The 16,541-nt window shown below is 41.3% G+C and overlaps 1 protein-coding gene across 2 annotated transcripts; it reads right to left on the bottom strand.

Moving 5' to 3' along the window:
* Window positions 1-546: 546 nt before the first annotated feature.
* On the bottom strand, window positions 547-15,739 carry agfg2 (ArfGAP with FG repeats 2). 2 transcript variants are annotated; one of them, XM_007551293.2, is made up of 14 exons: window positions 15,379-15,739; window positions 14,029-14,122; window positions 11,638-11,753; window positions 10,320-10,464; window positions 9,851-9,971; window positions 9,652-9,756; window positions 8,451-8,483; window positions 5,718-5,972; window positions 3,782-3,854; window positions 3,631-3,674; window positions 3,334-3,426; window positions 2,660-2,779; window positions 1,789-1,859; window positions 547-1,683 (listed from the first exon to the last, which is right to left on the bottom strand). In XM_007551293.2, the coding sequence occupies exons 1-14, from the start codon at window positions 15,543-15,545 to the stop codon at window positions 1,636-1,638; spliced, it is 1,485 nt and encodes a 494-aa protein (XP_007551355.1). In that variant the 5' UTR covers window positions 15,546-15,739; the 3' UTR covers window positions 547-1,635. The 2 variants fall into 2 exon arrangements, with proteins under 2 accessions (XP_007551355.1, XP_007551356.1); XM_007551294.2 differs by lacking the exon at window positions 8,451-8,483.
* Between the last annotated feature and the right edge of the window lie 802 nt (window positions 15,740-16,541).

Here is a 16,541-nt window from a genome sequence, read left to right as displayed (position 1 = left end):
GACGTTGCTGTATTAAATTGAAAAATCAGACATTTGACTGTTTTCTCTATTTAAAATCGTGTCTACGCTCAGTGGAATCTCCAGTCCTTTGTTTTTATTAAATATAAAAAGAAAAAAGGAAAAGCGCATTAAAATCTTTTAGATTTAAATGAATATTTTAAAACAACCAAAACGGGAACCATCTTCGTGCTGCAGTATGCATGCTGTTATGCAATATGCATCCCAAAGTAACCTTGTGCAGGAGGGCAAACATAAAATAACAGTCTACCGCCCCCTGCTGTTTAGCAAACGTACTGCCATGGGGGGGGGACGACTACTTTTTAATTTCACAATGATTGTCGTGAACTTTCTTAGCTCAATGTTTCAGTTCCCAGTCGTGTTTCACTGTAATGTCAGCTGCGTGAACGTAAAAACAAAACTTTATTATAATAACCCTAAAACGGTCGTTTCTGCCACCAGAAATGAACGGACGGATTTTCAGACTTCGAGTCATTCTGAAGTGGTGAAGGTGTTTCCATCATGTGTGAATAAAAACAGTCAAAGACACACAGAAAAAGCCTCACTATATTAAGAAGTTGATTTTATGAACATGAATACGTGTCGTTACAAAGAGGTTAATACGTGAAACTCTTACTTTTTTGTTCTTTTTGGCAAAATAAAAGAAATAACCTTTACCTCAATTAAAAGAAACAAGAAAGCATTTTGGTCCAGTAAAATGAAGCTGTGAACTTTTTATACATATTTTATGTCTCTTATTGTTTTGTTTTTTTTTTTGTTTGTTTTCTGAAATTTGCTTTTACATTCAGTAGCATCTCCTTTTAGCCCTATAAGCGCATGCAGCCTGAGAGTGAAAAACACTGATAATCACTGATCGATAATTTGACCAGGAATTTAAAAAAAAAAAAGTGAGAAATGCAAACATGTTCCACACACACACACACGCACACACATACACACACGTTCGTCTTTCTTGAGACGCTAATTCACGTGCATCACGAGGTTGTTAAGGCTGTTCAAAATTATTTGCAGGGCATGTGTGATGACAAGTCAAAGTCTCTCTCCCACCAGCTGAGATTCAAAGATTTTAAAGCAGAGGACGTTCTTACCGGTGGGCTGTTTTTGCAGGGGTGTGTTTCTTTTATATATATATAGTTTTTTTGTTTTTTTTTGCACTTATAAGCAGGAGATGAAAGCATGATAGCAGCAGCAGCAACATGTGTGTGTGTGTGTGGTATAATTTGTGGGTAAAATTATAGAGGCATTGTTCACTTGTGACTCCCACAGAGCCCTGAGGTGGCATCTACTGTCACAGAAAAACACCCTATGACACACACACACACACGCACACACACACACACACACACACACACACACACACACACATACAGTTTCATTGTTACATTCACACCCTCTTCTGTTATTTTTCTTTCCTCCACAAACACGTAAACACAGACACAGAGGAGAGAAGGAGGCAGGGAGGGCGGGATGGAGGAGGGTCCGACCCTCCCCGACCGGGTGGAAATACTCCAGAGGCTTTGAAATGGCAGCAGCTCCTCAAGTTCACTCCTCCCTCGGTTCCCAGCGAAGTGAGGAGAGGCGTGGGATGAGGAGATGGAGGGGAGGCGGGGGGAGGGGTCAGATGAAGGGATTTTTCGATGTCCCCCGACTGGGGTAGACATTCCCCTGCAGAACGAGAGAGAGAGAGGCTGGAGTGAGAAACAGCAGCAAGAACGCCGCCTAGATGGAGCAAGCCGGATTCCCCACCGGCTCTCCGGGCAGCGAACTCACCGTGAACGGGTTCACAGACATGGGCCGAGGGACTTTGGGCTGAGAGTCAGGCTCGGGGAACGAGGCGAAACCTGCAGCAGGAGACAGAAACATGACGGGTGAAACGGGACCCAAACAGGAGCTGCATCCAGACACTGGAAAAACACAAAACAATGCAGCTCCAACTTAAAAAAAAAAAAAATCTGTTAGTCACAAGAAATTAAATGAAGTGGATCGAACTCACTTTATTTATGTTTGTTTACCTTTACAACTTAATAAACTTAATAAATTAAACTCAATTTGACCAATTAACATATCTTTTTTTTAAAAGGTTTGAGCTGATTTTTTTTTCAGTGCACTGGCTGCGTCTGTGGGTGTTCCTGACCTGCTGACCTCTGGGGACCGGTCGGTGAATGACGGAATACTGATTGGATTGTATTCTGGTCTGGTCTGCAGTAGAAACCACAGACTCATGTTTTTATTGTGGTTTTATGAGACAAACAAGTCCATTTTTATTTTTTCTTATTGTTTTTTTATTTATGTTTTAGGCGATGCCTCTCATTCCCCTAATGGAAAAAAACTTGAATGAAAACAACTTTAAATCCGTCAAGAGTATGAATAATTTTGAGCTGGATAAAAATACAATATTATTGTATAACTAATGAGCTCACTGTGTTTTTCTTCTCTTCATTATTCACTATATTGAGGAAATACATTGTTTCCTCCTCAACTTTGAGCCATTCAAGTTAACAAAAACATATTTTAAGACCTTTTCTCTGCAAAGTTTGTGTTTTTATAACAAAACAACACTACTTCCCTGATTAAAAGTTCTACTTCATGGTCCTCTCGGCACATTAAGACGCGACGCTACAGCAAATAAAGCAAATCTCACCGTTGGTTTCTTGATTGGCGACTGACTCGTGGTGAAATGCATTCTGGGTGGCAGGAGCCGGGAAGGAAGCAGACGGAGGGAAAACGGAGGTGGGCGAAGTGACAAACGCGCCGGAGTCGCCTGGTGGGAAGAAATCAGAGGGAGAAGACGTCGTTGCTCAGGTGAAGAGGAGGCGGCACAGAGCTGCTTTCACTTTTCATTTCTACGTCGAACAAAGAAGCAGGAGAAGCGTCGAGACGCCAAAGCGACGCCTTACTGGGTTACTGGTGCTGACAACGTAGACGTGTGTCGCTATTCTGTCTTGTTTTATTACAACATTTTAATAAAAACTTAAAAATCTGATTATGGGTGGATGACAAAGAAGAAAAATGTGGATCTTAATTGCTTCACAGTCAGAGCAGCACTATTTCAACATATTTTCATGTATACTTCATAATAAAGACTAAGTACAGCGTAGAAAAATATTCCTAAAAGTAAATTTTTTTCCAAAAAGTTAATGTGAGTAAATGTGACTAGTTGCAGCCCAACTCTGCCTGCAGTAGAGTGACGTTTTAAAGCAGCACTCGTTTGCCTCCAGGCAGCCAGACTCTGAACTCTGAATGCTTTCTTGCTGACAAAACGTGAAGAGAAAAAAAAAAAAAAGTCTTAAAGCTCCTGCAGAGCATGAGGCTTACCTCCTGAGGCGCTGCTGAAGGGGTTACTGGGGGAGAGGGCAACAGGCTGCTGGGAAGCCGACCCGGCGCTGGAGCTGAATGGGTTTGGGAAATCTGAGACACACAAGGCGCAATGGGGAGGGGGGGGGAGATAATTCACCATGCGTCGGGTTAACAGGGCAAATTCCTGCCTATTCAGATTGACTCTAAGTCTGAGCGTGATGAGTGGTGGTGTTGGACGGCTCCTTTAGGATGAAAGGGGCTGAATGTAAAATGCAGCGCGGGGCTGGATCGATGCGGCCTGTGCTCTGTACTCACTTCCAAAACTTTGGGAGCTGGATACAGCATCGACTCCGGGGGAGCTGGGGCGCGGAAGAGCAAAAGAAGATAATTTTTTTTTTAAAAAAAAACCTCGTGAATCGATCCAAGCCCGACCGCGTTGAAATAAAAGCTGCTTTTCTCTTCATACCTGGCAGGAGTGGAGCTGGACGAGAGCCTGCTGCCAAAGATAGCGCTGTACTGCGGAGGGCCACTGGGTGGAGCTGCAAGCAAGCATTTCACAGGGACAAAAAAAAAACAAAAAACATCAGGATATGACCTCAGGCCTGTTATTAACCCTGTTTTAAAAGATCAAGTACTACCATTACCTTAAAACGTGAGTAAAAGTCTGATAAAGGGCTCAAACTGTTGTGCTGCAGTGTGTAAGTCAATGGGAGGAAAACAAGAATTAATCAAATAAAATAAAAAATAAAAACATTTCCGAGTTTGGCTTGATATGGATCAAAGAGCGCTGAAGCAGAAAATCAATAAAGAGCTCTTCCTGCCAGACAGAGAAGACTGAGATGAAGCTGGAAAACAACAACAACAGCAGCAGCAGCAGCAGCAGCAGCAAGGCTTCTTGCGGAAAGCCCCAGGGCTCCACACACGCGTTACGTCCATTAAAGCAGCCAGCTTGGTATTTAGACAAACACGGCCGGTCGCTTTAAAACCAGTCAACGGGGTCCTTTGAACCCGACTGTGCAGAATCTGGAGTAAATACAATGAGCATAATTCAGCTGCTACGAGTCTTGGCATTTGGAGAGTAACGGTGTTACGCAACTGAGCTGAGCTGGCCATCAAAATCTGGATCACACGCACTCCTTACACAGCCTCTGTGCAAGAGTCGGAGTCAAAACCCAGAATATTACTACAGCCATAGTACCGGGGGGAAGAAGTGCTTTCCCATTTTTTTTTTTTTACTTCTTTTATTTTTAGATTCTTCTACCCATTCGTAGATATTCCCGTCACAATAAACAATAAATAAATTGAATCGCATAATCAAGTAAAAGAAACTCTGTAATTTTCATTTGCTTGATTTATTGTTTTTCTTTTTTCCACCAAAAACTGAATGATAAAAGTCTTCAGTCTGGTGCTTTGGTCTCAACTATCCCTTTCTTTTTCTTTTTAAGATAATCTTAATAATTTCTTTATAATTAATTTTTTATTGTTTCTGTTCTTTGAGAATGTGTTCTTGCATTTTTTTTGCCATTATTCCTATTATATTACTTGAAAATATTCTCGAAACAACAATCACAGTAAGTTCTGGGACAATTTATCATTCAGCAAAATTTCTGACAGGCCTATTGGTAGAAACACAAAGACACAAATCAATTCAGAAAGGAAAATAGGCAGATCAAAAGATAAACAAACGTTTCGTGTTGCCTCCATCTTACGTTTTTCTCATTTTAAAAAAGTAGATAATTTGCAGTCGATTTAGCAGCATTTTCATACTTTAGGTAGCTCTTCATTTACTTCAAATAAAATTGGATGTAGATTAACAGCAAATGTTTTTTTTTTCTTACTCATTCTGATTCAGAAAACTTTATTGATCCCAAAAGGCAGTTCAATTAAACAACCATGGCCGCCTCATTCCATTCCTACCAGTCGGTTCACACTGTACCGTCCGTCTTTCTGTTCTTCCCTGATGCCAGAAGAACATTCCACAGATTTCCATCTGTTCCTTTAAGTCGTGGAGGTTTGTATCCTAGATACATTATCTTAAAATCGTCAGGAAGGGAGTTTTGAAAGTGAGTTGATTTACTTTATTAACATCTTTCCAGTCATCCAGAACCTTCAGCCAACCCCCGAAAAATGTTTTGATTTCCCACACAGACTTGAATGTTGGACTTTTACTAAAAATTCAAGAGTGTACAAGAAATCCTGCCAAGATAAAAGATTTATATTTGTCCTCAAATGAGCCAGAATCCTTAGCATTCCTTTAGTGAAGTGGCTCCCCAGGCTGTTCGAGGGTCACGCAAAATGCTTCTTCGGACTTTGACCTCTTCATCAAAGTTTAACTACGGTCTGTTTCTGTTTGTTTGGGCTTTCGAAACATTGCAAAGCAGCGAGTGACAAACATTAGATACCTGCAGCTGAAGATGTTTCAGAAAAGACACTGTCCAGCTGCGACACGGCAGCGTACTTGTCCCGGTTGCTGGACGCGCTGACCGGCGGTGTCGTCTGGCTGACGCCGACCGGCTGCTGCTGCTGCTGCTGCGGCTGGGACAGAGACTGTGGGATGGACTGCTGCTGAGGATGGTTCAGACCTCCGAAATCCACACTCAGAGATTTTGGGAAGGCCCTGAAGGGCCCTGTGACTCCTGAGACTGACACTGTACGACCTGAGGGAGAGAAAACAACAGCTAATGACGATGAACTACGACCTTTGGAGCTCTAAAAACCTGCTGTGTGGACTGTGGTAATATTTCAAAACTAGACACCAGCATGACTAGAAAGTCTAGAAAGTTTTACATTAGCAACACGTACACAGTCAAACACGTACACAGTCTATAAAAATATAGATTTCATGAATTTCATGAATTGTCAGAAAATATAAGTACACCCCTGCAGCTTTAATTGGACTTAAGAACTAAATTAATTGATGATCAAACAAGTATGGAGTTTGGACATGCTTCCTGATCTGTTGTGAACAGGTGTGGTTCAACACAATGCCAGAATGGAAAAAGAAAACAGCATCGTGACCTCGGTTTGCAAAGTTTTGTCTCAATTAGCCACAAGATTTCTGATGATTGTGCTTTGAGCAGGTCGGAACAAAGTCCAGACTGCAGCCTAATTGAGATGTGGAGAAATCAATATCTGCAAAAGCTAAGGAAGCATGGGGTGTACTTAGTTTTTCCACACCTTTTTTTTTTTTTCATTTTTGTCTGTATTTGGAAGTTGGGTTTTAAAAACTGCTTAGGAACTGTGCTATTTTCATACAGTAGGACTAAATTGCAATGCGTTGTTTTGACTCTTTCCGCTGCAGTTTTTTTTTTTCTGAAATAATTTATCTTTTTAAACCCTGCGGCTTTCTTTATGATATCTTTCTTTTAACTCATGCGCTCTCGGCTCGCTAAACGTCAAGCAGAGAAAAACAATCTCACGCCAAGCTGACATTTTCATGTTGTGAAGATAATCGGTGACAGCGTTAGCTTTGTGCACGAGGAATGCGAAATAAAACAGATATCAGTTTTAAGCTTTAAACTTTAAAAAAGAAAAAAAAGCACAGCAGAAAGGGCGACAAGATCTTTAAAAGCAACAGTTAGATCCTAAGAATAGCCTCCATGTAGTTAGCAACAGCTAGCCGCTAAGCATGCTGGGTATCAGCTTCTGCTAGCATGGAGACGAAAAGGTGAATCCATCTTCCTCCCCCTGTCAGCTGACGAGCCGGAGACAGAGTCCAGACTTGACCTGATTCAGATAATCCACTGATTCCAGACACGCATCACCCGTGCCCCGTGTTTCTGGGCTCCGATGTCATCTGCGAAGCGTGTTTGTGAAGCGTCGGCTAGGCCCTATCTCTGCAGGCATACTCTGGGACTTCTAAGAATACTTGTTTGGAATGGGATTACAGCTGCAGGCGCCCCAGATAGTTTTCGAGAGCTTCAGCGGCAGCGTGGTGCGAAATATCAGCGGCCTTGTGCTGACGAAGGCCGCAGCAGCGGGAGGCGCAGCCCAAAAATAGCCCTGCTTTAAGCTCACTCTATTCCCTCTGAGTAAATGTGTCTCCTTGACCCTCCCAGGCCTCAGACCTGAGCTTTGAAGTGGCAAACCTGACTGATGAAGAAAATGACTGACCCCAATTTCAGTAGGTGATGCCTGACTGCAGTGATTTAGATGGTGAAAGTAGTGAGGAGATTTTGCTCGTCTGCTGTGACATACAGCGCCTTTTTAAGCGCATTTATAGCACTGGAGCCTTTTTGAAATTTGTTAATACAACAAACTGCAACACAAAATTTAATGGGGAAAAAAAATCAACACAAGGTGAATAATTATGAAGTAAAATAGTACACAGTTTTCAAATGTATCTCACAAAACAATCTGAAAAGTGTGGCATGCGTTTGTATTCTACGACGGCATATTAGTGCCATTGTAGATAAAAGGAAAAGGAGGAAAATTTCACCCAAAAACGAGTACATTTCTGAGCTCCAAATGTTTAAAATTTGCAAGATAAAACTCAGTAATTTTTAGATGAATCTTTGAAATTACCTAGAAAAAAAATGGAAATTTTTGAGCTCCAAAAGTGAAATATTTATGAGAACAAAATACTAAAATGATAGAAATTTGGATTTTTTTTTTCCTAGAAAATATTCAACATTTAAAGCTCAGAAATTTCCACATTTTTTTTCTAGAAAATTTTGTAAGATTAGTGTTTTGTAGTGGAAAGTTACTCCTCTTTTGATCTGTCTACAGTGACCCTGGTATGCAGCTGTAGTATTTCGCCCCTGTTACACTGATGTGCCAAAATAAAATCACTTGGATCCAATTTGCAGCCCTAATTGCAGAAAAAGATTATTTAGTGGAGTCTTGGAGTCTGAATACAAACTCCAGTATTTTCAATCACAATAGATTTTGAAAACCATGTCATTTTCCTTCTACTTCCCAATTAACCACAACTTTGTGATGGCCAATTACAAAAAAAATACATTAAAGTTTGTAATGGAAAAAAAAAATTGCAGTTTGTTGTAAATTTACATGCACGTAAGGCGTGGCCAGCACTGACACATCCACAGATAAGGCATCTATTATGAATGATACACAGAGGAAGTACTTATCGATTCCAGCCACTCAGCACAAACTCGAAAAGCAATGAGTCTTACCTAAAGTGAAGTGGTTTTTGAACGAGCTACTGGCTACAAGGTTGAAGGAAAGAGCAGAGAAACATCAGACACAGAGAGAGAGACAGAGAGAGAGAGAGAGAGAGAGAAGAAAAAGGAAAATGTCACTCATGTCAGATCACCCCATCTTTCCTGCTGCTTCCTGTCGACAGCTGAGCAGCCTGCTTGGTTTTAAGATTCATGAAAAGCAAACCCAATGTGGCAGCACATGATGACACGACAAAAATCAGAGAGAATACACAAGGATGATCCTGAGAAACAGCGTGGCGCCGACATTATAGCTGTGTTCAAAATGTTCACTCATTTGCTATGTTACGTTAAGCAGCCGTTTTTGCATGTTTAACAATACTCCGTCCTGAAAAGCCCCCACAGCTTGAAATGTTTGACATGTTTACAGTTTAGGCTGAAGATCAGAGATCTGGTTTTGGAATGCACTTAAAAAAAAATCTCAAAAATCTTCTGGCTCTGGATGAGCTGCCTAACAAGTGCCACTGCATGTAAATGTAAGGCTCATCGATGCTTGTTCCAGTTTCCAAACGCAAGCAACATTGGTGTTAACATTAGCACTAGCTAACAGGCTAATGCTGGCATAAACGTTTTGGTAATTTAAAGAGGTATAGTCTCTAGATATATTTATATTTCCAAAAGTATACTATTTAGAGATAATATACTTATTTATGTTTCAGAAACTATATTAGTTAAAGACAATGCACTTATTTTAGTATCTGAAAGGAGGCAACACTTAATATTAGCATACGATTACAGGGATAACAGTAGAGTTGGCAGTTTTATACGAATGGCCCTGCTGAAGTACAGCTCTAAATTGCATAAAAACCTATTGTTAAAACGCACAGGAGTTTGTGGTTTTAATGTGACAAATTGTGAAAAAGCTGAAGATAAATTACTACTTTTATAAGGGACTGCACAATGTCTGAATGGACATTTCAAGCACTGCTTGTCTACATTTACACATTTCAATCACAAAGAAGAAAAAACCCCACTTCACAAATATTTTATATATTTAAACACCGATGTAGGGGAGACGATCTCAGTTGTGAATAAAACAATAAAGGTGAATAGTTTTTTCTAATGGCATGAGGTGTTCTCCTTCACTTTCAAAGCCTGAACAAACTGCTTTGCATTGATCTATGTTTTTCTAAAGTAGAGGGAGTCCAAAGCCCACCTGAGGGTCTTGGGAGGGCGGGGAACGATGGGCCGTGGCTCTGACCTCCCAGTGCTGACGACAGGGATCCCGGTCGCTGTCTTTCTATGCCACACAGCGTGGAGTCTGGATCACAAGAAAAAACAAAAACACGTGATAAAGCCTAATACCACAAACAAGAAAGAAAAGAATTCCTCCCACGGAGGATCCAACCTCTGACCTTTCAGAGGGGGATCTCGAAAGCTCTGCGAGCGCGAAGGCCTGGCCGTGAACGCGTCGGTCCGCATGTCAGCGGGCGAGATGGTGGGAGCGCGATCCCATGATGGCAGCTGCGACTGAGACTGGTGGAAAAGAGATAAATAGAAAGGGGAGTTAAAAATGGAAAAGGCAGACGGGGTGAGTCTGTTTCATCGTTTCTCAATAATTCATAAGTGGAGCCTTTGATGTGGAGGCTACCTGGCCCTCCGACTGCCCAACCTATCAGCCTCTCTGCTGCAGCACTGAAGTGAATTCAGGTCATCTCTTCACCTGCTGTTCCCTTTTTCTTTCCGGCTCTCTCTCTGAATATCCTGCCTTCTTTCATTTCCTCTTTTTCATGCAGTTTTTACTTCTGCTCTCACTTTATTTCCCTTCTTTTATTGATTCTCCATTAGCGTCTCCATCCACTTAATGTATCTCTTGCTTCTTACCAGTGGCCTCGTAGATCTGGCATTAGGTGGCAAGTTATGGGAGGGGCCCTGGCTCGATAATGGACCATGGGAAGAGGGAACGGCTTGGACGCCGGGACTCCAGGGGCCCTCCACGTCCCTCCGGTTTTTGCTTTTGGAAAAATGCCTGTAAAAATTCAGGGAGAAACATAGTTTGTGCCATTAACCAGGCTTATAGCACGCTTTGTTACAGCCTAATATTAAGGGGGTAGTTATGAAAAATTCATATTTTGCACGTTTTTGTGCTTCCATTTCGGTCTCAACTGCTTCTAAAAACAGACCAAGCGATTAGAAATATACGTTTTTAGGTGTCTGGAAAATTAGATGTTTCAGGAACCCCGTGATTGTTACGTACGGGCACTGCGCCGTTGCCTGGCAACCAGCGCCAAGCCCAGCCTGTTAGCTAGCAACCCGGTTGGTGAGCTGTTTGCGCTGTTCAACGGCTGCTCGAAAAGAAAAAAAGTTTTGTTGTTGATTTCTTATCCAGAGACCACCTTCTGTGTTCTTGCTGGTTGTGCCGAAGACTCTTCTTCTGGTTTTCAAAGATGTAGGGTTATATAATTGCGCAACTGTTTGACGCCATTTTGTGCGAGTGTAGACTTTGAGTTGGGGGGCGTGGCCAGCAGCAGATAATTGGATTTAAAGTGACAAGACGCCCTAAAAACGTCTCATTCTGAAAGGAGCTTAAAACAGGCAGAACTAAAATCTCATTGTCTCTAAGAATTATTTTGTGCAAAAAACGTAATCAGCATGTTTTGTATTGCTCTATCCTAATATGTTGAAAGAAACATATCAGGTCGCCTTCAAGATTTAGAAAAAAGAATTGGTAAAACAGAAAAAGGATGGAGTGTGCAGCCATGCTACATAGACCTTCTATGCAGGAAATATGGGTGAACTCTGGGGATGTAAACACAGCATGGTTGTCTCCACAGCCATCAAAGCAGTCTCTTTACAGGAAACATTTTTGTGGGAATAATAATCAACTGATATCTTGGATTTAACCAAAACAACAACACAGTGTGTGTGGACTCAACACAGTTTCTCCCATCGATACTGCAGATAGTTAACAGCCAGGCCATCAAAAAGAGCTTTAGCTTCTTGTATGTATTGTAGAAGCCATGTTTATTTCCTGTGTCTGAGCCAAATAAAGAAGAGAACATTTGACAGATACTGCCATTTGATCAACAGATAAGGAATGTTTGCTGCTTTAAAAGCATTTTTATTTTATTTTTTTTAAAGAAAATGCATTAATGAAACTACCTATTTTAAGACTGAAACAAGGTATTTTAAAAGTTCTCACCATTTCTTCTTTTCATATTTATCCTGAAGAAACTCTTTGAACTTCTGAGGATCCTTTAAGTCGGGGCAGCCATCGGCCTTCGGATCAAACACGCACAGCCAGGTTCTTCGACCAACCTGAACACACACGCACACGCACAAACACACACGCACAAACACACACGCACACACACATTTTACATGTCAACAACATTAAAAAGAGGGCAGTGTTGATTTGATTTGGCTGAGGAGTAATGGTTGATTTCTAACTGCAGGAGTTTAAAATTAGACCACAATCCCTATTTGTTTCAGACATTTAATGAAAGAGATCTTTCACAAAAATAATAAGAGATTTTTTTTTTCCCTCAGTGATTCATCTGGTGCAAGAGTCAGAGTGCAGCAAATAAACACTGCCTGTGAGTCATGAGTGGTTAGATCACTGAGAGGATGATGACGGGAGCAATCTTGACCCTCCACACTTCAGCTTCGGTGCACATGAAGCTCGACTTGGAAACACATGCAGATCTGGGTTACCACCAAGCAGATCAGTGCGCAGTCATGCCTGATGTACTTCATCCATCGTCTGCGTCATGTAACCGATCCCCGAGGCTCCCACAGTCACACTGCGGCGCACTCTCCATTCGTTTTCATTACATTCCAGCTGAATGTATGTGGAAAATGATCAACGATAATTATGCAAAATGACCTATTAGAGCGATTGTTGAATAAGCAGCGGATCAGCCGAAGGGTGGTAGTTGTCATAGCGATGTAACTGCAGCTCAACAGACTGAATTTTACAGCTGATAAATATTTGACACTTTTATAATATGATAGCAACAGATCCAAAAGAAAACAGAGAATAAATAATCAGAGATGAGCTGATCAGGCTTTTCCTGGCTGATCTCTGGCCAGCTTACAGATGAATCTCTAAAAATGAAGAACTAAATGACTGAGAATTTGATTCAGTAACTGAGGTTAGCAGTAAACATTTTCCCTACATTTCAGGGCCTAATTAATTTAAAAGTATTCCGAACTTAGAGGTAGTTAAATAAATCAAAACTTTAAGAAATTAGGCAGGTTTTTGTGCCCTTCTGCCTAATCTTACTTTAATAGTGATTCATGCTGGGGAACCAGTGAGCGGCCCAGTGCTGCTGTGGGTGTTAAAAAAAGAAAAATTGTGTAAGTGTACAGCTTCCTGTCAATCAAACAGAAACTCCCAGATCTGAACGGATGCTCTGCGGTGAACGAGCGCTCCTCTGGGGTCTCACTGCGTGTGTAATGGAGCAGGTCTGTCAACACAACACTATGAGACACCAGAAATGTCTCAGCTCACTCCACCCCGCAGATGTAGGATAACTAACTTAAAATACATTAGTCCTTATCTAACAAGGGCAAAACCACATCAATTAATCTCTCTGAAACACATAGATTACACAAAAAAATGGAATAATTGCAGTTCTCAAGGAAAATTCTTATTCACATTTTTTGTTAAGTTCTCAGCTGCAGTTTCCCATTTAAGTTGGCTTTAGATTATTCCTACAATCATTTGCAATCAAAAGAACATGAGGTACTTTTTTTTCCTAGTCCTGGTTGATACGCGTCGTGTTTATAAGGACATTTTTTGTACAACTAAAAACTAAGAATGACACAAAATTATTTGTTTAGAAAACAACACAGTACCAAACTAACACCCTTTAGGCCAGTGAAAACTTTTTACCTTTCATTTGCAATTTATTCCATGCAGCGGCTCAGCTTAGAAAAAAAAAAAAAACTTGGAAAAATAAAAAAATAAAATTCTTGACTTCCACAGATTTATTTTCTACAGCATCTATAGTTTTATATTAATTTCCACTATAATTGAAAATAATATTCAGAAAAAAGAGGAGTCTGATTTGCTGTTTGATCTGTAGGATTAAGCTGCTTTTTATTGGGTTTACTGTAAATGTCGACTTTGGATTTTTACAAAACTTTAATGTTTTGAAAAGTGGTAAAAATCCAGTCACCTGCTGAGCAATCAGTGCATTGCCAGTAAAAAAATAACCTGTTTTTCCGTCTTAAAAAAACTGTTTGACTGGTTATTGTTTCAACAAATCCAGTAATACAACACATTGCAATTAAAACAAACAAAAAAAACAACATATTTTTAAAAGTAGGGAAAATTTCAGTGGGATAAGACAACAGTTTCTTTTGTGTTTATACAGAACTTATGAGATTAGTTCAACTGATGACCTCATGCAACATTTTATATTCTACATCAAAACTATTTAAAATATAACGTTTTTTTCCAAAACCTCTACTTACTCTCTTTCCTTAATCAAATACCTGGCAACTAAACCAACAACCTACTGGCTCCATCTGGCAACGAAGCAAGAAGCAACTTAATTAGGAGGTGAAAAGACAGAGCATCACTTACCTCATTGCCATGGTTCTGGAGGAATTCCACTTCCTGTTGGGAGAAAGTTGTCATGGAGATGGATTTGACTCTGTGGGGAGGGTTGAGGCCTCTCCTGGGATGTAGAGGAGAGATAGAAAAAGTAACAAAAATATATTCTTACATCAAAGAGACAAACAGTGAAGATTTAAAGTGAGTGTGCATGTCTGAGGCAGCTGATAGGTGCATCTCAATAAATTAGTATGTTGTGGAAAAAGTTTCTTTCTTTCAGTAATTCAATCCAAAACAGTGAAAAGTCAAACTGTTAGTTGATTATTACTCACTGGAGATGACTGCTAAAGTCAAGAAGTGAAGTCAAAAGGTAAGGAAGCTGAATGTTTAGAGAGTGCTGTAGCTGCTGATGGAAAGTTGAGTGGACGGAAAAAGTGTGTCAGAAAAAGGGATGCAAGCAACAAGGCTGACACGAGTAAGGAAAATAGAAATTTGTACCACTGAGCAACTGTGGGTTATATTTAATCTTCCTCTCAAGGCAGTGCACCTTTTTTTTAACCAGACTTTTTCCTTCCACTAAACTTTCCGTTAATATGACTGCAACTAATCGAGCCATGACTTTTCCTTGAATTCAGTAACTGAAACAAATTAACTTTTTTAAACACAATTCACTCAGATGCACCTGTGGATACATAGCAGGTGGTAGGGGACATATTTGACACGTGACTGTGGATTTTTTTGGGGGGGAGGAACAGATTTGTTAGGGGTAAAGGTGTCCGGGTGTGTATGTGTGTGTGCGCGTGAAAAAGAAAGAGACAGAGAGAGAGAAGGGGTGGGGAGCATAAGTTTTCGGTAACCAGAGCCTCCTACTTTCTCCATGCTGGGGGACACAAAGTGGGACACTGCTGTGCAAGATTGCGCAATAACTAACAACCCGCCTTCCTGTGGAGTGCTGGGACTGATCATGCAGAACAAACTCTGATACTACACACACATTCACGCCCACATTTGGAGAGGATCCTGGAAAGAGAGAGGAGTGTATCAAACCTGCGGCATGACGGTATAAAAGCTGGAAAATGACCAACTAGCGGTCTGTCGTTTTATGAAGCTGCTGGGAGGACAGGCAGAGGGAGAGACAGAGGCAGACACTGCGTAAATTAATGTGCGCACACACACACATCACCATCATCATCATCATCATCCAGGGCTGCTGCACCAACACCCGCCTGTTAATGTAGGGAGGGGGGGAAATATAAAATAATACCCTGCTCTGCTCAGTCTGGGCGGTGCACGGTGCAATCTCAGGCCTGGTTAGTTTTACTCCACAGCTCCGTCTGCATCTGTTAGGTCTAGATGTGCAGAAACGGGTCGTTTACTCACAGCATTCCGGAGCACGACGTGCAGACGAAGCTGCCCACCGTGATGTCCGTGTATGTCACCCCGGGCTGGTTGCACTCGAAGCAGTGTTTGTTTACCCCGGACTGGGCCAGCTCTCGGACCTTGCGGGAGCAGATCTCCTGGTTGTCCCGGTGCTTTCGGTTCGACATGGTTGTATCTGGCCGGTGCCTGCAGACACGGGCAGGGAGCGGTACGAAAACACCTCCTGCTCCTCCCTCCTGGAGCCGCTCCGATCACTGCACGGAGCGCCTCACGCCCCGCATTATGGAGAAGGCTTTTCTGCGGCTTCACCCCCGGAGCACGGCTACACACACAGACACACTCATACACGCAGGAGATACGCGTCAAGTTGGACAGAAGAGCCACGAAATCACACCGGAAGTACAGCAGAGTTACTTCAGAATAAAATACGACAACAGGTGGCGCTTTTAAAATTGTGTTCCAATATAAACGCTTTGTGTGTCAAAATATTTTGCTAATAATTTTTGAATTTAGTAGTGATGTTATCTAAATGGGGAAATTGTTGTGGCCACCTGTCAATCATTCCAGAGGTTTGTCACCGTCTGACCAATCAGCAGTCCGTATTTACCCAGAAGTACACGCCCCCTATTTAGAGCAACATCCGTCAACATTGTCGGGGTTCATCAATGCCGACGTAGTTTGGGCTTTTAAGTATTTGAGGAGGTAGAGGGCAAAATACAATTTATTCCATTTCCAAAACCCAAACAGGAGTCTGGACTAATGCAAGAAATGGATGAAGGCCTGCAGCCGACTTCATGTCCAGTTGAATGAAACCGTGATCACTACAACTACCACATGTTCGTCTGAAAGAAGGTAACTGGGAGTAAGCGTCCCATTTTTTCTGTCATAAGGACTCTTATTGATAGTCAGGTCAAAGCTCAATAAGTGAAGGTTGTTATGTTTGATTTTATGTGTGTAAATTAAGATGGTAGCTCTATGAAAGCATGCTGCAGCAACTGTGGTATTTACATTTAAGCACCTTTTTATGCTAATGTTTATTTTTCTGAAAATCTGAAGATTTTCATAAGCTGGTATTATTTAAGTTATTTTCACTTTCCACTGAGCACTTTGAAATTTTTGCACTTATATTTACTCTTATTTATTCTTTGTGTGTGTGTGTATAT

The sequence above is a fragment of the Poecilia formosa genome, unplaced genomic scaffold (genome assembly GCF_000485575.1).
Source record: "Poecilia formosa unplaced genomic scaffold, Poecilia_formosa-5.1.2 Scaffold41, whole genome shotgun sequence".
NCBI lineage: Eukaryota > Metazoa > Chordata > Actinopteri > Cyprinodontiformes > Poeciliidae > Poecilia > Poecilia formosa.
This window is presented reverse-complemented; position numbering and strand designations above follow the sequence as displayed.

What these genes read in the sequence shown, in the direction of transcription:
- agfg2 (XM_007551293.2), bottom strand. Translation starts at nt 15,545, where the DNA reads ATGTCGAACCGAAAGCACCGGGACAACCAGGAGATCTGCTCCCGCAAG. An exon ending in ACGTCGTGCTCCGGAATGCT is followed by an intron (nt 14,123 to 15,378) that starts GTGAGTAAACGA and finishes TCTACATCCCAG; the next exon opens with GAGAGGCCTCAACCCTCCCC. An exon ending in TCCAGAACCATGGCAATGAG is followed by an intron (nt 11,754 to 14,028) that starts GTAAGTGATGCT and finishes GTGTGTGTTCAG; the next exon opens with GTTGGTCGAAGAACCTGGCT.